This window comes from Chelon labrosus (genome assembly GCF_963514085.1).
Source record: "Chelon labrosus genome assembly, chromosome: 14".
Taxonomy (NCBI): domain Eukaryota; kingdom Metazoa; phylum Chordata; class Actinopteri; order Mugiliformes; family Mugilidae; genus Chelon; species Chelon labrosus.
The window spans coordinates 20237350-20254846 of NC_140347.1; the positions used below are offsets into that span (position 1 = coordinate 20237350).

General features: G+C 43.5%; 1 protein-coding gene across 1 annotated transcript in view; it reads left to right on the forward strand.

Moving 5' to 3' along the window:
- The first annotated feature begins 1474 nt into the window (after positions 1-1474).
- Positions 1475-17497, forward strand: part of klhl29 (kelch like family member 29) — a 138273-nt gene continuing 122250 nt past the window's right edge. Inside the window, exon 1 of the mRNA XM_084560689.1 lies at positions 1475-2027. Coding sequence (XP_084416815.1) covers positions 1755-2027 — 273 coding nt within the window. The 5' untranslated portion in view covers positions 1475-1754. The remainder of the gene's footprint in view (positions 2028-17497) is intronic.

Sequence of the window (17497 nt, forward strand, 5' to 3'; positions counted from 1 at the left end):
GTGCGGAATTATGAAAGTGCAGGCCATGCTGCCCTCGGTTCGGACTTTTGTTGCAACAATGTCCCATTTCTTAGCTTTTCTTCCCCAGTTTTTATGCTGTGGAATTATTATTTTATTTTTTTTTTTTCTCCTCAGCTGAGGCGTGTAGCTCCAGAGATTAGAGACTATTACCTGGCTCTAACTCTGCCATTGTTCCACTGGCCTAGCACCTTGTTGCTCTCCCTGTACATATTTTTAGCGATAATGCAAGCTTATTCTATTGGAAAATTCGAGGTTATTAAAAGGGGTTGCTGTGGAGAGGGAGAAAGGTTATTGCGGAGGGAGCGAGAAAGGGAGCGCGACAGAGTTGTCCCACGGCTTTTAGTTGCTCCGTCTGGCCCTATCGCCGCGGATCAGCTTGCCGTGTTTGAACAGATCAGACATTGCACGAGAGAGAAATGCACGAGCTGAGGCTCGAGAGAGGGGATAAAAGTGATGAAAAAGAATGGGAGAGACCACAAAAGAGTGAGACGCAAAAGAGGCATGAGTGTTTCAGCCGGTGAATAAATGGATGGCAGTTAAAGTTGCAGTAGGGCCAGTGCTCCCACCACAGGCGGCATGGTGTTATCGCTCCCACCAAATCTTCACAGAGATTCTCATGTGCTGCTGTGGATTTTTGACATGCGTGCTCTCATTATATCATGCCAAACATGAAATACATAGACAACCATTTAGATATAGCATGTACCTCTTTGGTGAACTCACACATGCAGAGATACACGCAGAGAAGCTGGCATTTCAAGGCATCCCTTCCTCAGCGAGAAAAAAGAAGCAGAGTGACAGACCCCCGCGCGCAGAATAAAGACTTATCATCCGCTGTCATTCTCTCCTCACAGACCAGGGGATTTTGCATGGGGCTTGCTGAACCTGGCGCGAGGCTGTTATTTATTTATTTCACCCGTTATCAAGGGCTCTGGAAACGCAGCGCGCCTTTGGTGAGGAGGAGCGCAAGGCGCAGCAAACCCCTCAGTGATAGATTTCACTGCTCAGATCCTTCGCCGCTTTGATTTATGATATAATATAAGAGTGATGTGTTGCGCGTCCCGCACAATAGCGCCGTGCTCCATTCTGATGTAATTCCAGTGTCGCCTCTTAGCCTATCGTAGCCTGCTGTGCTTGAAAAGGGGAGAACCCTCAAATGCACTTCAAGGGCAATCTGATTGAATTAACCAGCCATTAGATGTATGAGATGAGCTGTAATTGCGGGGGTATTTATCTATTCAGATGAATGAGTTTTGACCACAAGGTCATGTTACTGCTGCGCTGCCCTCAGGACAGCTTAGCTGAGTATGTACCTGTTCCCATCTTGCTCAGTTGTATTGTTTTAACCTCTCATTGTTGAGCCTAGATGGCTCACATAACACATTTTGCTTCTTATGGTGTACGGTGGCACTGGCGGTGTGTTTTTCTTAAAGACGTGCTCAGCGCTGCTCAGTTCCCTCCCTCTTGTCGCAGACCCCGTTAATGACTGGGAGAATAGGAATTAGAGGCAACAAATGAGCCGCAGTGTGTTCCCGTCAGTCAGGTGCACAGGGAGCAGATGCTGTGAGCATTTACACCTCCATGTCAACATGTTCCCTCCTTAATTTGTTCCGTATCTCTCTCCTTCCTAGAAAAATTTGCCGTAGTGTGCGTTTCTCATCTATTCACGTAATTTTTTTCCCCGTTTCGTGCAGGCCTGCCCCCGTTGTTCCCTCTGAGAGGAAGAGGAAGTGATGTCACGCCACCACCACCGCTTTGAGAGGGACTACCGGGGACCCTGGGAGCGGAGAGACATCCGTCCTTCTGGCCTCCACAATGGAGGAGCCAATCATAGCTGTGCCTCTGCCGTCGTCAATGGCAACAACCGTCCGGGGCTCCTTCCCCTCCCAGTCATCCCTTCCCTTCTGCCCACCCCAGTTACAGTTGCCGTGACAACATCAAGCGGCGACATAGTGGTCAAGCGAGGCATCACGGCAGCAGGATCGGTGGCTCCGGCGTCTGCCAAGGTAAGAGCCTCATCCGCACGGATGCTGGGACACCTGCTTCCGTCTGACTCATCTCAGAGATCTCCTCCTGTTCTTTCAAGCCTTTTTCTGTCACCGTGTCAACTTTTTAATCTGTGAGGACACCCCGACTGGACAGAATATCCAACTTTTTTCATGCTTTTAAGGTTTTTTTTTTTCACACACTCTCATTCTCGCAGTTCTCCCATCCCACTTTGTCCAAACCTTTTCAGCACTACCATGCCTGTCTTCATGCTTCAACTACCTCAGCTCTTCAAGCCCCTCCGCTCCGTCTCCTTCTCTTTCGGCCACCTCCTCCACTCTCCGCCATTATCCCTCACTCCAGTTTTGCTGCTCTCTCTCTCTCTCTCCTCACTTTCTCTGTCCAATGCTCCATTCTTGCCAAACCATTTTCCTTCCATCTTCATTTTCTCTCTGTGCCAAATGGCAGGCTTGTCCTGCCTTTGCCTCCTTGGTAATTTTCCTCTTACATTATGTAAATGACCTCTGACAGTGGCTCAGATGGGTGCTGCTGTCAGGGACGATGCTTAGAAGTAGGACTTTTCTAGCGAAGCAAATCAGCGTAAAGGATTTTGTCATTATAGAGTTTATGTCACAGATTAAACAATCTGTTTTATAGCTGCACTGTCATTGACCACTACATTTAATCAAAGTTGGTTAAGAATGGTACTTTATTAAGGTCTCAATTGACTAAGGTCTTTAAGGCTCTTTTAGGGTACTGCAGTGTGCCGGTGCGAGCCATTTATACTTGTGCACTTGTCAGTCTGGCTCACTCTGTAACAACGCCACCCAAACGCTAGTCGGCACTGTGTCTTTTTTACCAGTCGAGTTCATTTTTGTTTCCACTTCCTACTTCACTTTCAACAATGGCGACTAAAACTAAGACAAGTCATACACGTTTGTAACTCCGAACCTCCTCAGTTAATCTTCCTTGGTCCAAAACAATCAATTTTGAAATTTACGGAGATGGAGAAGCAGCCGGAAATACTAAAGCGGAAACACGCTACTACCAAGCAGACCAATCACAGCTCTTGCGGTCTGCGTCGCCGTGGCCCGTAGATGCATTTCTGGGGAGGTGCACATTGCCTACGACGCTAGGGTCTGCGTATGCTCTGCGCTGTCACCGTAGCAACGAGGGTGAAAGAAATGCAGCTTGGAAGGGTCTAGTTAAGAGCATTAAAGTTTGTGTTCTCCACTCCTCACCCTGGGATTTGCCAGCGAGCTGGTTTTGAAGATCAGGGCCCTTCACCAAAAGTAGTTTTCAGCCTCTCCCCTGCCTCTTCTCCTATGGAATCCCATTCACCTCTTTTCAACCCTCCTCCTCACTACTATCCAATAATTTTGCTTTGATTTAAACCCCTCTCGCACTTTCTTGGTCTCTTGCTCTCGGCAGGGTCTGCACTGTAAGAGCAGAGGTAAACAATGCTCTGGTAATTTAGCCCATAAGTGCGCATCATTAAATTCCCTGCTGAATGCACTGACCACATACACAGTAAATCTGCTCTGGCACCGCGTCGGCCCCTCCGATTGTGAAGCGGAATAATTACATACATTCGGACAAAGTCTCGCCAACTCCCACTGTGGCCGTTGTCATCATTCAATGGCTGCCAGACCAATTAGGTTCTGTGGCTTGCACGTGAGTGCACAGCTCTTTTAAAGCTACACTATATGTGGGAATGGGTGTGCAAATATGTGGAGATACTTCTCAAGATGTCACTCACTTACCTTTATTCTGGGATTTATCGTTCTACTTTGTCCTGCCTCTGACAGTCCTTTGTAACGCAGACAATAGAAACCAGCACCAGACAAAGAGAAATATATGGTCTGGGTTCTGCTTAAATAATGGCATAGAAAAAGATATAGAGGCCTCAAGAACTGGCCAGCACCACAGGAGCACTGTCTGCTTCCTAGCTCTGTGCCATGCTCACATGCTTTCTCCCCCTTTCTGTCATCTTCGATCAAAGCTGTTGGTGGTCACAAAGAGTCTGATGGACGGATGTAGCCCTCTCTCCATGGTCCCCGTGTCTCTGCTCTGTCCATGGCTACACTAAAAAGCTGACAGACTGTATTGATTTCCTCTGTTTGGAGACTCTCTCTTTGTAAACACAGCGGCCCAACTGGAGACAGAGTTCAATAGGCAGACATGCGTGTGTCTGAAAGTGATACCCCTGCTTATATTACTCTGTTATAAAATCATAAATGGAGTGAGCAGCACAAGCATTGTTTTTAGCTTTACCTTGCCGTTTCTCGTGAGTCGAGACTTGTCGGGCTGGGAGCGGTGGTGCTGTGTATTCGCTTGCGTCTGCATATGTGTTCAGGACAAATGCTGAGGGTTGAAAAGTACCATCTGTCTGCATCATCCACAGTGATGTAAAGCTAACCACATGGAACAGTAAACTGGAGTTAATTCAGAGCTACACTTTGCCAACCCCTGCAACATCATTAATTAGGTCTATTCATCAATTAAATGTCTTTTTGTGCCTTTGCTGTAAGCTTATAGACACACTGCACGTGTGAAACGTCCATGTTATTAATAATCCAGAAGAACGATGTGTGCTACGTAGTTGTTCTTCCAAGTGATAATATGATCCATCATTTCCGTAGACAATAAATTAAACATTTACTAGATAATAATTAAATGCACTTTACTGACATGAAGTGATTTTTTTAATCTTGGCAGCAGCTCAACACGTTAATGTTTGGTTAACAGGAAAGATCTTCAGTGAAAAACTGTTTTTCCATCCAACTGGTATGTTCATTTTAAGCATGCAGAGACATGAAGACATTATTTGAGATTTATCCTCTCTTCTGCTGTGCAAGTAGGCATCAGAAGTAGATAGCATGCACCTCCAAGTATACCCAATAGAAGAAAAACAAGGAGCAGGTTAGCTGTCGGTTAATGTAGTCTTTTGGCTCAGAGAATATAATAGTTGGACATGCCAAACATGCCACGTTAGCCTACTCCTGCCTGGAAGACATTTAGTTGCAGCTGAAACCCCCTATTAAGAGGCTTTAGCAGGATGTGCCGGCATACTGGGACAGCACGCACTATATGCTAGTAGCATGTAACATGATGCTATAGTCTTTCATCGACCACAAGTGTAATATTCGGTCTGGTTGACCAGAAAAGTGAGCTCCTCTGATCCATAGAAACCAAGGAGGATCATGTCATCCAAACCATAAAGATAACCTTCTTGAAAGCTGTCAGAAACTACTCACCAGACTGACGGTAAATGGTGTTGGCGCATCTCTTTTTAGAACCTTCTTTATTAAAAGAAAACACCAACTTTCAGCATCGTTTTTCACTGTGTCAGTGCTTAGACTTGTGTAAAAATAACATTTGGTTACCAGTGCCTCCGGTATTGCCAACATTTTCTTTCAGCTGTCTGAATGGCTAACTGAATGACTGGCAACTGAAGCATGCTAGGAGGATTTGCTTCACAAACTGGACAGGCACCGTACAGTTTTTATTAATCTAACACACCGTGCTCACTCACAGCACAAGCTTTAACCGGCCTTCCTGCACAGCCACAAACTGCGACTTCCTCTGCTCACACAGGACAGAAACGCCAAACCTCATTTTTATTATTTTTATTTTTATTTTTTTCAATCACTGTCACAAATAAGGGAACGGTGACGTTGCAGAGAGAAATTACAGAGCTGGAACTGCCCTTCTGGTTTCAGTGGATATTTTAAGTTATTGATGTTGCTCTCGTCTTAATGGACTTCGAGTGTGAGAGTTCAAAGGTTGTCAAATGCTTGTGGATTTGGCTTTTTTTTTTTTATTTTTTTTTTTTAAATATCTCTGCTTTTAAATCAAAAGTTAAATGTTTGCACATTAATGTTAGAGCTTGTTATTGAGGATTTTCTAGGGCTTTTACATGGGGTAAAGCTGGAATTTTTTTATCTGCTAACGCATTACTCAGAAAGTATCTCTGCACAGATAGCCCAGTGAAACGTGGATTTTCCTGCACGGACTAATCCCTTAATATGAAAGTTTTAATCCTTCGTCCCCTGATATCTAATAGTAGCAGTGCCGGAATTTCTTTAGCAGTTCTTATGTAACACTAACGCAAGAGCCAGAGCTGATATTAAAAAAGCATACAGATATATTGATCTAAGGAGTAACAAAAACTAATAATTGTCTCTTGCTCGAAGGCTTATTTTGATTCACTGTATCAGTGGCATTTTGATTTAGTCTGTTTACATCGCATTCATTTCTCAGTTGAAATGTTTGTTTATAGAATTTGATTTCTGATCTTTATTGCAGTCTGAAACCATGATTGCTATTTGTCTAGCCCGGAGCTGTCTCATTAGTTTAATGTTGTTGGAAATAAACCCTAAGTAGGTTTGTTTTCTTCTAGTGCTCAGGCCTGTGTTATTGTGGTCACATAGCTGTAGCGCTGTGGTGCAATATGGCAAGCCTTTAGATAAGGTTCAATACCACTGATTTAAAGACTTTCTGTGAAGACTACACTTTGTGTGTATATTTTGACTGTATTCTCATAAAAGGCCTGAACCAATTTCCTTAAAATAAATGTTTTGAGAATGTGTTTCTGCGACTTTTATCCATTGGAAAGTCTCATTTAAAATCACTTTATTTAGTCTTGTTTGTTTGGAGTGGGCAGGATTAAAGCAGATATTAAACTTTATATAAAGATAGACGGACCATCTGTGACGTCACCCATAGGATATTGTGGTTTTGAAGCTCAGTGTGACCGTCGCCATTGTGGGACTTCGTGACTCCCGACTAATCCAAATATTTGCGAAGAGGTGGAGTGGCAGTGCAGCTGAGGCGGTTGGATTACACCTTGGCAGACAGCATGCAAGCTTTGATGGCACCAACCTGTGCATTATGAATGACTTTAATCATTCATATAATTTAAACAAGTGGGTGAAAATTCACCTCTGAACGGTTGCCGCACATTGGGGAAATTAGCCATAGACAATAAAGCACTATTTTTTGTACCGCGCATTATTGAATATGATTATTTCTGCTGTAAAAAAACTCACTGTATATAAAGATCCCCCACAGGATCCACCCACAGGATGTGTGGAGAGTGGTTTTGAAACTCAATATGGGTGGCATCGTCCAGTGTCATGTTGGCAAGGTCCAACTCCACCTTCGGCTAATTCAAAAAATTCTGTGGAACTGAGGCAAGCGGGTGATACAATGTGGATAATACAATTTAAAGCTGACAGTTATAAAAATTCCCCCTGTACCGTTGTCATGAATGGGGAAATTGAACTTTAACATGGGCGTCTGTGAAGATTGACTCGCTCTTGGTGCCACCCCCAAGTGGTCATTTGATGAACTGCAGTTTTGGGCTCTTCAGCGTTTGGTGCCATGTGGAATAAAAAGGGTTTCATGTAATAATCATACCATGTTTAGGCTTCAGATAGACAATGATTTTAACGGATGCTATGGGTTTCATTCCTTGTACATGCAATCCCTATAGTGCTGCTTGCATGATGTGGCACACAAGCCAGCCACTTGGAAAACAATAACAACGAATAAACTTTATTCATTCATTCAATATTTATTTTTTTAGAGCTATTTATTAAAATCCACCCCCAACAAGGAACATTACTTCAGCTTCAGTTACAATGCCTGGCGGCTCTTTGATCCTCGGCTCACAGGGATTCAATGTAATACCTGCTGCTGGCACTCCATTAAAGCAGTTTTCCGCAGCAAGGCCGAGCAAGGCATTCAGTTTCTCAGAATATGTCTCGACACAAACTGCTTTGCATCCATTCGTTTTGTCCTGTGCCCTCTACATAAAAAGATCATCCCACACAGATCTCATCGCCTGCCAGATATTCTTTTATAATCAGCACCTCTTTTAAAACTATATTAATATGCCTGTTAAAGGTAGGTTTTGAAGACCGATTGAAGACATTTGCAAAACCTTTTTGTTCAGGTGAGCGCCTTGAAAAAAACTCACCTTCCAAGCACCGGCAGCAGCGATCAATAGAGCTTGTCTTAAAAGAAAATTACACATTGTGTCTTGTTGGTCATTGATTTCAGCCAGGTCAGATAGCTAGTGGATTGCAGCAGACCCCATGGTGTGGCGAACACCACACCGAACAGCAGGTTGTCGTAACCTCACTGTGACACAATCAAAAAAAAGAAAAAAGAAGAAAACTCACAAAAAGTCTTATGAGTGACTATTTTGTGCAACAGTATGAGGTGTCAGTTTCCTGACATCAGACCCAGCAAAGAAATGTACATGATATACAACATTTGAGTTTCTGAAGGAAATAACATTTAGAATAGCACTGCAATATGAAATCACGTTTGTAGTGCTGGGCTGTTATAGCTTTATCAAGAAAAACACTCCATGTAAATGTCACTCTTGTGTCATGGTGACTTGTAATGAATTCACTGAAAAACCTCTCTGAAATTATACAATGTCTGCCAAGGCTGAGGCTAAAAGGGGGGAAAAAAGTCTTTTGAAAAATGGGAAAACCTTGTGAAGAGCCGGCATGAAATGTATTGAAAATGAACTGATTAAAGTTTAAGAAGCCGCACGCCGGGGGAAACTGGATGAGAGAGCGGGAGATGGGAAGAAGGCGAGGTGGCAGGTGAGAGTTGCTTTTGAATTGGCTTTGGAAAAAAAAAGAAAAAAAAAAACTAGAGAGGAAACCACAATTGTTCTATCAAATACTGTAGTGGAACACTATCGGCGAGATAAGATGAAACTTTACATTTCCAGCGCCGACAGACCCAACGGGGGTCTCATAGAAAGCTCTGCTCCCTTATGAGGAACGCCAGGAACATCGCAGCAAGGAAAATGATTGCTTCACAGCTGGAAAGAAAGTCGCCCAGCCTGCTTTTATGCTGATAGACATAAACTGATGGTGCATGTAATTCCGAATGTTAATAGTTTTAATTCCTGACATTTTGACTTAAATTAAAATTCCAAATCTGTCCTCAGAATTCCACCTAAATACTAAATAGCAGCTTTATCTTCTCTCCGAGGTGCAGCAACCTAAACGCAGGCTTCACACTCGGCTGCCTGAGTGTGATTTATTAGTTTCTGCTGTATGTGTTGTCCTCCGATCACAGACCTGCTGGGCGCCTTTTCGCTCGCAGAGAAAATGTCAAAAAAATAAAAAAAATAAAAAAAATCCAGCTCTCAAAAGACAATCCCTCTGAAGTGGTGCAGACTGATTGATGAGAAACACTTTTATTTTAGCTTTGATTTATACGGCGTCACGTAAAACCTGAAGGCTTTTTCCCGTAGGTGAGTCAAGAGTCCCCTTTATCTGACGCTCAGTGTTTGAACTGTTATGCAATTTTAAATATGTGGCGCCAGAGGTCGGTTGCACGCTCTCTCTTCTTCGCCAGTGGTTAAGTGGTGCGTGTGTCAGAGTGTGTTTTCGCGCTAAAAGTAGGCTTGTCTGACAACGAGCAGAGATGAACCTGTCGGCTCTTTCTGCCTCGTCTGTCCAGCCCAAGTGCCAGTTTGGATAAAGGCAGTCCTCAACGCATTAGACATGCCACTGTTTTTACTGAATCTTTGCTTCTTGTGGTTGGATTTATCCTCAGGGAAATATAATTCCAATTCCTGGCACATACATATTACGGCTGTTGCTTTCAAGGGAAGCATTAATAGCTCACCTGCTTCGATGTGTGCACCTGATCTAAATCATTCAGACTGTTTATGAAGTAATTGTCATCATTTTTCTATTTAAGTCTTTTGCTTTCCATTAGTTGTGCATTAATTCCTCATAATCATCGGTTTTCCTTAAACACAAGCAACGTCTTTGTGTTTGCGGACAAACAAATCTGTTGTCAGGCATCGGCGGCACAGTCATTAAGAAACGGAGGACCTCGAGGGAGCGCAGCGAGGATTAAGCCGTGATTTTCCTTCAGATGAGATATGGAAACTTTTGAGTGTTAACAAGACGCAGTGATTGTGTGTTTACCAGGATCAGCTGCTGCGGGGTTTGCGTGTCTTGACACCATGTGGAGAGAATTAAAGCCTTCCACTTAAAATCAGACCAGGCTACGCCGCAGTGATTGCTAATCAGGGAGACACAGAGCCAGAGTGACAGACAGGGAGACAGAAAGCCAAACGGACTGGGAGACAGAAAGACAGACACCTCAGTCATGACGACTGCTACTGCTGTCAAACTGTCAGAAGAAAAGCTCTGGGAAAAAAAAGGGGGGGTGGGGGTGGGGGTGTTATCATTATTTGAAATCGGATGGATGGAAAATGGAGTCGTGAATCTGATGACAGATTTATCAGAAATCTCACAGCCTCATCACACAGTCAGGGCACCGTCATCTTTTACTGTCAAAAGAAAATATTGATAGCCGCTGCGAGGGTTTAAGAAAAAAGCCCACGTAAGAGGCAAAACGGCGGCCAGATGTGGGCGGATAACGAAGCAACAGGTCAAAGAAAATGTGGCAGCTGGTGTTATCTCCACCCGCCTTGTCAGTCTCTCCGTGACGGGACGTTCCCTGTGTTTCAACCGATCCACATTCTCCAACGGGTCCTCCTGTGTCTGCCTTCCTGTCTGTGGTTGTAGAATCCCAGCTGACCTTTTGTGCCAACAGTGGAGCGCTGCATTTTTTCCAGCCAACCACTTGAATTCTATATCACAATTCTTCAACCTGGCCTCCTTCTCTCTGCCTCTGCTTTCGACCCAGGTTTTAATCCTTTTTTGGAGGAAAAATGAGACGGGGAGGAGGGTTATTGTTCTGGAAACTATGGATATGCCAAAATAAGAGACCTTTCGGGGTATTGGCTTTGTGGTGTATCTGTGCTGGCTTCACTAAAAGCCTGCATCCGCGGCTCTGGCAGGGGAAGAGAAGATTGTCCGGTTGGGGCTTCCTCGTCTCTCTTTTCCGCTGTGTTTTTTTTTTTTTTTTTTTTTTTTTTCGTGTGTGTGTGTGTAAATGGAAAGCAGCCTTCTCGACACACCGGCCATCCTACGAGTCTGGCTCCAAACTGGCGGCCTGATGGCTCAATCTAATAAGCAGTCATTGGATATTTCAGATTCAGATCTCTTCTCGCTGCTTTGTGAAAGACGAGATGCGAGTCCCTTCTCTTTTTATGTCACAATGACTGTGCAATATGAGGGTGTTATATTGAAAGGGTTTGAGGAGTGTGTTGTCATTCAATACTGTACATCTGCTCTCACGCCGGTACACAGGGATCATTGTCCCTCTGGTCTTTGACTGAGCAGGAACTCGAACCGTGGACGTCAATACACAAAGGTGTGTTTACAAAGAGCAAATTTGTCCGACAGGCTCTTTATTTCTTTCTCTCGGTGTCTGTGCTCGCCACTGCTTTGTCTGCTTTGCTCAGAGACGTGTAGGGAAATTAATAGCTTATTTCAAAGTCGTGGAAACCCCTCCCCCACCTTTTATCTCCTTCCATCATCACACCACGGTTTCCATCTAATTTCTCAGCCCATCTCTCCTTTTCCCTGTGTTCATCAGCCTTCTACCTCTTCCAGCAACTTCTTGTCTTTGTTGAGACATAGATCCTCATTCCTGCGTCAGCGTTGCCTCCCTCTGAGCGCGCTTGTGTGAAATTGGATTGCTGATCCGTTGGCGCTGAGTGGCAGAGATGTAATATGGGATAGCGGCGGCCGCATGCTCTGACGCGGGAGACAGCTGTTACAGGACACCGAGGGATCGCAGATGACGCTCGGCTCCCACTCCTCATCTCTTCAAGACTGGAAATGCTCTCAACAAATCTCATGACAACTTAAAGGAGAACAACAAACAGAAAACGCACAAGGGCCACGGCTAGGCACGCCGCGCTCCCCTGCCGTGCGGGGGGCTGTCGGATTTGCTCGATTCGCTTAAGTGTCAAGAGGTCATCGTTGATCCCTGAGCAATTCGAAGTGGCTGTCGTCTTAGATTTGCCATTATCATTTGTCATAGGCGCCGCCGCTGCGTGTCACTCCTCCTCTTCCTCATCACAGGCTGAGAGGTCCGTGTCACAGGGGAATGTTGTATTTCACACAAATTTATCTTGTGATTATCACACACTCACGCTCTGTTGGCTTGAAAGGTGGATTTGAAAGGTTTGTACGTTTTGTCAGCTTGAAGTCACACGTGGAGGCAAGGTTCCTAAGCAAAGATAGTATCAAAACATAGAAACCCCTCAACCAATGTCCTTTCATTTACTCATTTGTTTGTTCTAATTTAAACCGATGTTATGATTTGAACCAGTTCTACTGACCTTAGTGGCTACATATACATGGACACAAATATTCTGCTAGTAATCTGAATAAAAGTGCCTCAGTGAGTGTAGAGGAATATTGTCCACGTAAATGTAGCTCATGGCTGTCACAGAGGACGCTACATTCTAGGCATTTTCATCTCCCTCCAGGGTTGCCATATACAGTTGACAATTTCCAGTCCAAAAGCTGTTTAACAACAGCCAACGTCCACAGAAAATATTAGATTCATATTTTGATTAGCACTTTGACCTCCCAGATCACTTACATTAGTATAATCTGTCATAAGAAACAATGCTGTCGAAGCATAGGCATTATCCGGCAACAAACTAGCCATTTTTTATCCGCAAAAATAAAAAATTCAAAACCACCCAGCTGGGCGTGAAACCACCTATCTGGCAACACAGTCTCCATCCATAATAAAATCAGAGGTGTACATGTGGAGCGAACATTTCCATGGAAGTGCAATGTAGCTGATAATATCATGCAGCACTAATTTCTCAGAGCTTTTTGACACACATCCACATTTAGGTCTGATCCATAAAAAAGTAATTTCTGCATATTTTAGAGGACATTTTAAGCAGCAGACAGAAAATCCTGCGAACCTAAAGCTCAAGTTCAAGGCTTCCATTCGTCTATCTATCAATGTAATTGAGTGAATCAGCTCTTTTCTATCCCTTCAAAGACCCACACTTGGTGCCCATACTTCCCTTTAAATGAACCCCCCGCTGAGCATAGCTGATTGTGTGTCGTTTGGTTTTTGTGCGGCGGGGGAAAAAAAAAAAAAGAAACCCTCATCTGCCAGCCACTTCCCCCGTCCTTCATGGCCAACCTATATCCCTTTGTCTGTCCTGTTCCACAGTTGCAGAATAAAGAGAGGTGGCATTTAAAAAGGTCCACATGTGGAGGGGGTTGACATTCAAAGTGCTGCCACCTTAAGGTTAACTCCGTATGAAAGGTGATGGTGAATGCAGGCTTTTAAAGCATCAGTCATGTCATGTGGAATATCAGATATCAGTGAAGAGGCAGACGGAGGAGCGTTTAAGATGCACAGGTAAACAATACATCTCTCTCTGGCTCGTCTGGCACTTCACTCAGCTTTGTTTCACACCTACGGTATTAAGGTCTGCGGGTGTCTCGGCATCAGTTACATGCAGCAAGAGAAAATGAGTTGTTTTTATTGTTTTGCCGAGGCGGTATTTTTCGCAGAAGAATATGGCTGCAAAAGGAGTAGTGAAGGACAATTGCTGCAAAAAAAGATTTATTATTTTATTTCTGATTTGAAAGGGAGGTCTAGAAGGGCTTGCACTTTCTTTGACTATAGACATTGACTGGCTTTCCTTTGAAAATACTTTGCTTGACTTGGTGAGGTTCGCAGTTGGGTGCACAAAAGAGACAATAAGCAAGGCTTAAGAGAGGCTGCTTGAAAATACTTTGAAGCAAAATCCTTAGCCCATTGACTCTGTGCTCTTCTCATCCCCTGAGCTGATATCTGGGAAGGATCTTAGGCGTGTTTTGTTTAACTTCAATGTTTCCATTGAAGAACACACAGCAAATGGAACAGGAGAATAAATTTAGCCTTTTACGCTGTGCGGCTCCAGGGATGTCGATGTCTGCCAGCCGGTCTGTCCAGTCAGCTCAGAAAGCTCCGCGGATTTTGGATGCATTTGCGTGAAATTGTGTACAGACATTCGCATCCCCCCGAGATTGTTCTTGTTGATTTCGGCAATTCCCTGACCTTCTCTGTAAATGTGTGGTTTTTTTTTTACTGAAATTGTGATGAAATTTGGTAGAGATATCCGTGAGGCCCGAATGCAACCCAATTACTCCGGTAAGCCTATGTGAACTGTGCACCTGTGTGCTTTTCCTGTAAAATAACCTCAGTATTAGCTGCTGTTTGTTTGTTGGGCTGATTAGAAAATTCTAGTTCAGTCATGTTCCAGGAAGTTCTGCCAGCATGCTGCATAAATATCCTAATATCACCTAATTCAACGTGTCAATCAAACCATGGGTCCTCACACATAAATGACAGAACTCTTTGATTGCTGTTAACCTCACACGGGTGTTTGCAGAAACAAAATACAGCATATGCAATTTCCTGGTAGGGTCGGTCATATAAAGAGCAAAAAAGTCCACTTGGCTGGATGGCGGTGTTAGTCAAATGCCGCACTTTCAACACATTTAAATAACTATTTCTTTTTTTAGTCCCGGTCTGGTTTGTTTATTCAACTTAACTATGTTGTTAGGTTTAAGCGCACAGATATCGACATTAAAGATGCTTTACGAGGCACAGTTCTACCATCTGCAACAGGCTTCTCCGCCAATTACTTGGCTACCGTGGTGAAAAGTCCTGCCCGGTGGTCTTACGCGCACTAATAATGCATTCATATTGGTTTTTGATTGGTCTCGTTTTCCGTGATGTTGTACTGACTTCGGTGTGTTCGTTTGCTTTTAAGTTGGAATGGGGAACAAAGCTTCACAAACAAGATGCGCTGTGTTTGCTTGCTCCCAGCTTTCTGGTGAGAAGGAGCTGCAAACGAACGCAAATAAACTCCGTCCATTAAAAAAAAAAAGGCATTTCAAAACTGATCAGATATTTGATCCCAAAGGGATTGCTGCCTCCTCATCTACTCAACACATACTACAAACACTCCATAAACATTTGACACCAGATTATAAATGCTAATATTGGTGTAAACAAGATTTCCGTTTGCGTTATTATTCATTTTCTCCCTCAAAATCAATGCTTTACAGTTATAGAATAATCTGTCCATGTGTAATTTGATGATATGTGTAAATAATGTGCAAAGGACATTAAGTAGCTGAACTTTTCTTGCATCTGTCCCCACTGTTTTAAAGAGTGAGCTCAGTATGCAAACCAATGCACTTGCATCCAGCCATCATTTCCCCTGTATTAGTTAGCAGCCTGGCACACACCTAGGCTTGATCTGGGCCAATCTCTTGTACTTTTAATGAAGGAGTCTTGGATCCCCCATTTGTCATTGTTCAAAACAAGTGTCACTACACGGTTGCTGATCGATTCTGCCCGGGGCGATGAAATAATTGCCCTCTTTGCATCAGATTGGAGGACTTTGGTTGGCCATGTGCATATCTGTGTTTCACTGTTAAACTGACCTGCCGATGTTCCTATGAACCCACAGAGGAGCTGTTTAGGGACAGTAATACTCTCCACTGCTAGTAAGGATTTATTTTTCATATACTGTGCATGCCATTGATATCATGCTGCATTTTTACTTTTTGAAATACTTAAAATCACTTATAATTTACAGTGATCAGATTGTTGATTGTTGTGTAGGTCTCCCTTGTGCCTCCAAAACAGTTGTGACTCATCAGAAAATGGACATGGTCCTTCAGAGGGTGTCCTGTGGTGTCTGGCAACAGGATGTTGTTAGTGGACGCCTTTGGTGTCTGGTCTGGTCTAGGTGGGTGCTACATGTCTAAGTAACGTCCACATGAATGCCAGGTCTGAAAGTTTCCCAGCAGAACACTAAATTGTCACAAGATAGTCAGTGTTATTTACTTTTCCTGTCAGTGGTCATAATGTTATGCCTGCTCTGTGTACATTCCCTCATCAGTAACAAGCAAATAAAATTTTAAAGGTTACATTTTGCTGGAAGTCATTGTTTAAAATGTAACACGGTCCTCATTATGACAGACGCTTTCCTTGGACTCCAGACAACTCTTTATCCGTCTGTCCTTATTCTTCCATTCTTCTCTGTCCGTTATTCAATTGTCAGTCCCCAGGACTGTGCTGTGGGCCTTCCCTGTGCACCAACCTCAAGGGATCTAAAGCCAGACATTTTAATAATACACACATAAATAATAGATATATTTTAAATGCAAATTCTAATAGGGACTAGAGGCTGACTCAATCATGCAGCATTTGCGGTTTGACCTTAACTCAGGCTAACAAATTACTGGGAGCTCAGTGTTTCTCATTAGGTGCTCCACGCATCATCACACCACCAAGTTGCCCTCTGCTATAACCACAAGCACTCTATATGCCATATAAATGTATTCTTTTCATCTTTACAGAGTTAAGTCATTAGTTAACGTATACTTTTCTTTAGCACTGTTGCCGTACAGTTATAGAGAGAGCAACACATTACGTGAAATTCATCATACTAATCAGTGGTCGACAGTGTTGCTGTTAATAGAGTATAATATGGAGTGACACTGTTGCTATTGTCGGTGCTTCTTCCAGAAAAGAAATATAATAAAGTACAAATGAGTGAGTGTGTGACATTATTAGAAACAGCCAGTGGTGGCAGAAGTTGTACAGTAGGTAGAAGTACCAACACAACGGTTGCTGAATTTACACGAATGGTAGTATTCCACTAAAAATCAGAATAAAATGACTCCTGTGACCACCTCGGTCGTAAGAGAGCGGCCTGATCCAGAAGGAAGTTGATGATAATCGATGATAATTGAAAATCTGTCCAATAGAAAACTATTAGAGCCTAATAACCATGCCAACCGTGGTTTGAGTTAGTACATTCTTTCTGTACATGTTTATACAGAAAGAAATGCGTACAGTAGCAAATCAACAAGTTGTTCCAACAAGTGTTTGAGAAGATGACTGTAGGCGGAACTAATGTCGAAAACTTGGGTCATTCTTATTCTCATTTAAATCAAACCAGCTTCATCTGCAATGTATATATTTACACATGATGGGAATTTAGCCATGCAAGGCTCCCAGAGAGCAGTTGTGGGGGATTCTTTTTGGTGCTTGCTGAACGCACCTCATGTTCCCTGGACATAGAGGGGACATAGAGGGAAACCAGTGACCTAACTGTACCATAGCTGCTTCTCTGGTCTTTAGTCTGTTCGACAGTTTTGAATCTCCACACCAGGTGGAAACACTTCCATAAGTTTAGTGGGGTTTTTTTTTTGTGTGTGAAAATGACACAGTTTATTTTTTGTGGCAGCTGAGATGCCTGCCTCGTGGTATCACGTGGTGGTTACAAATCCAAACATCTAATGCATCTAAACTTTTTTGCCCCGCGCAGTATTTATTTTCTCATCTGCACTGGAATTTGGAGGGTGGGGGGGAGGTAGTGTTACATTTAGCTTTTGCTTTGCTGGCAGATGATATTCCCAGGCGCTATGTTGCCTGATAGGCTAGGTGAGGCCTGGAGTGTACCCCGGACAGGTCAACACTGGATATCTGGGCTAAAAAAAAAAAAGCACACACACCCATTTTAGCATGTGTGGACTCAGGACCTCCT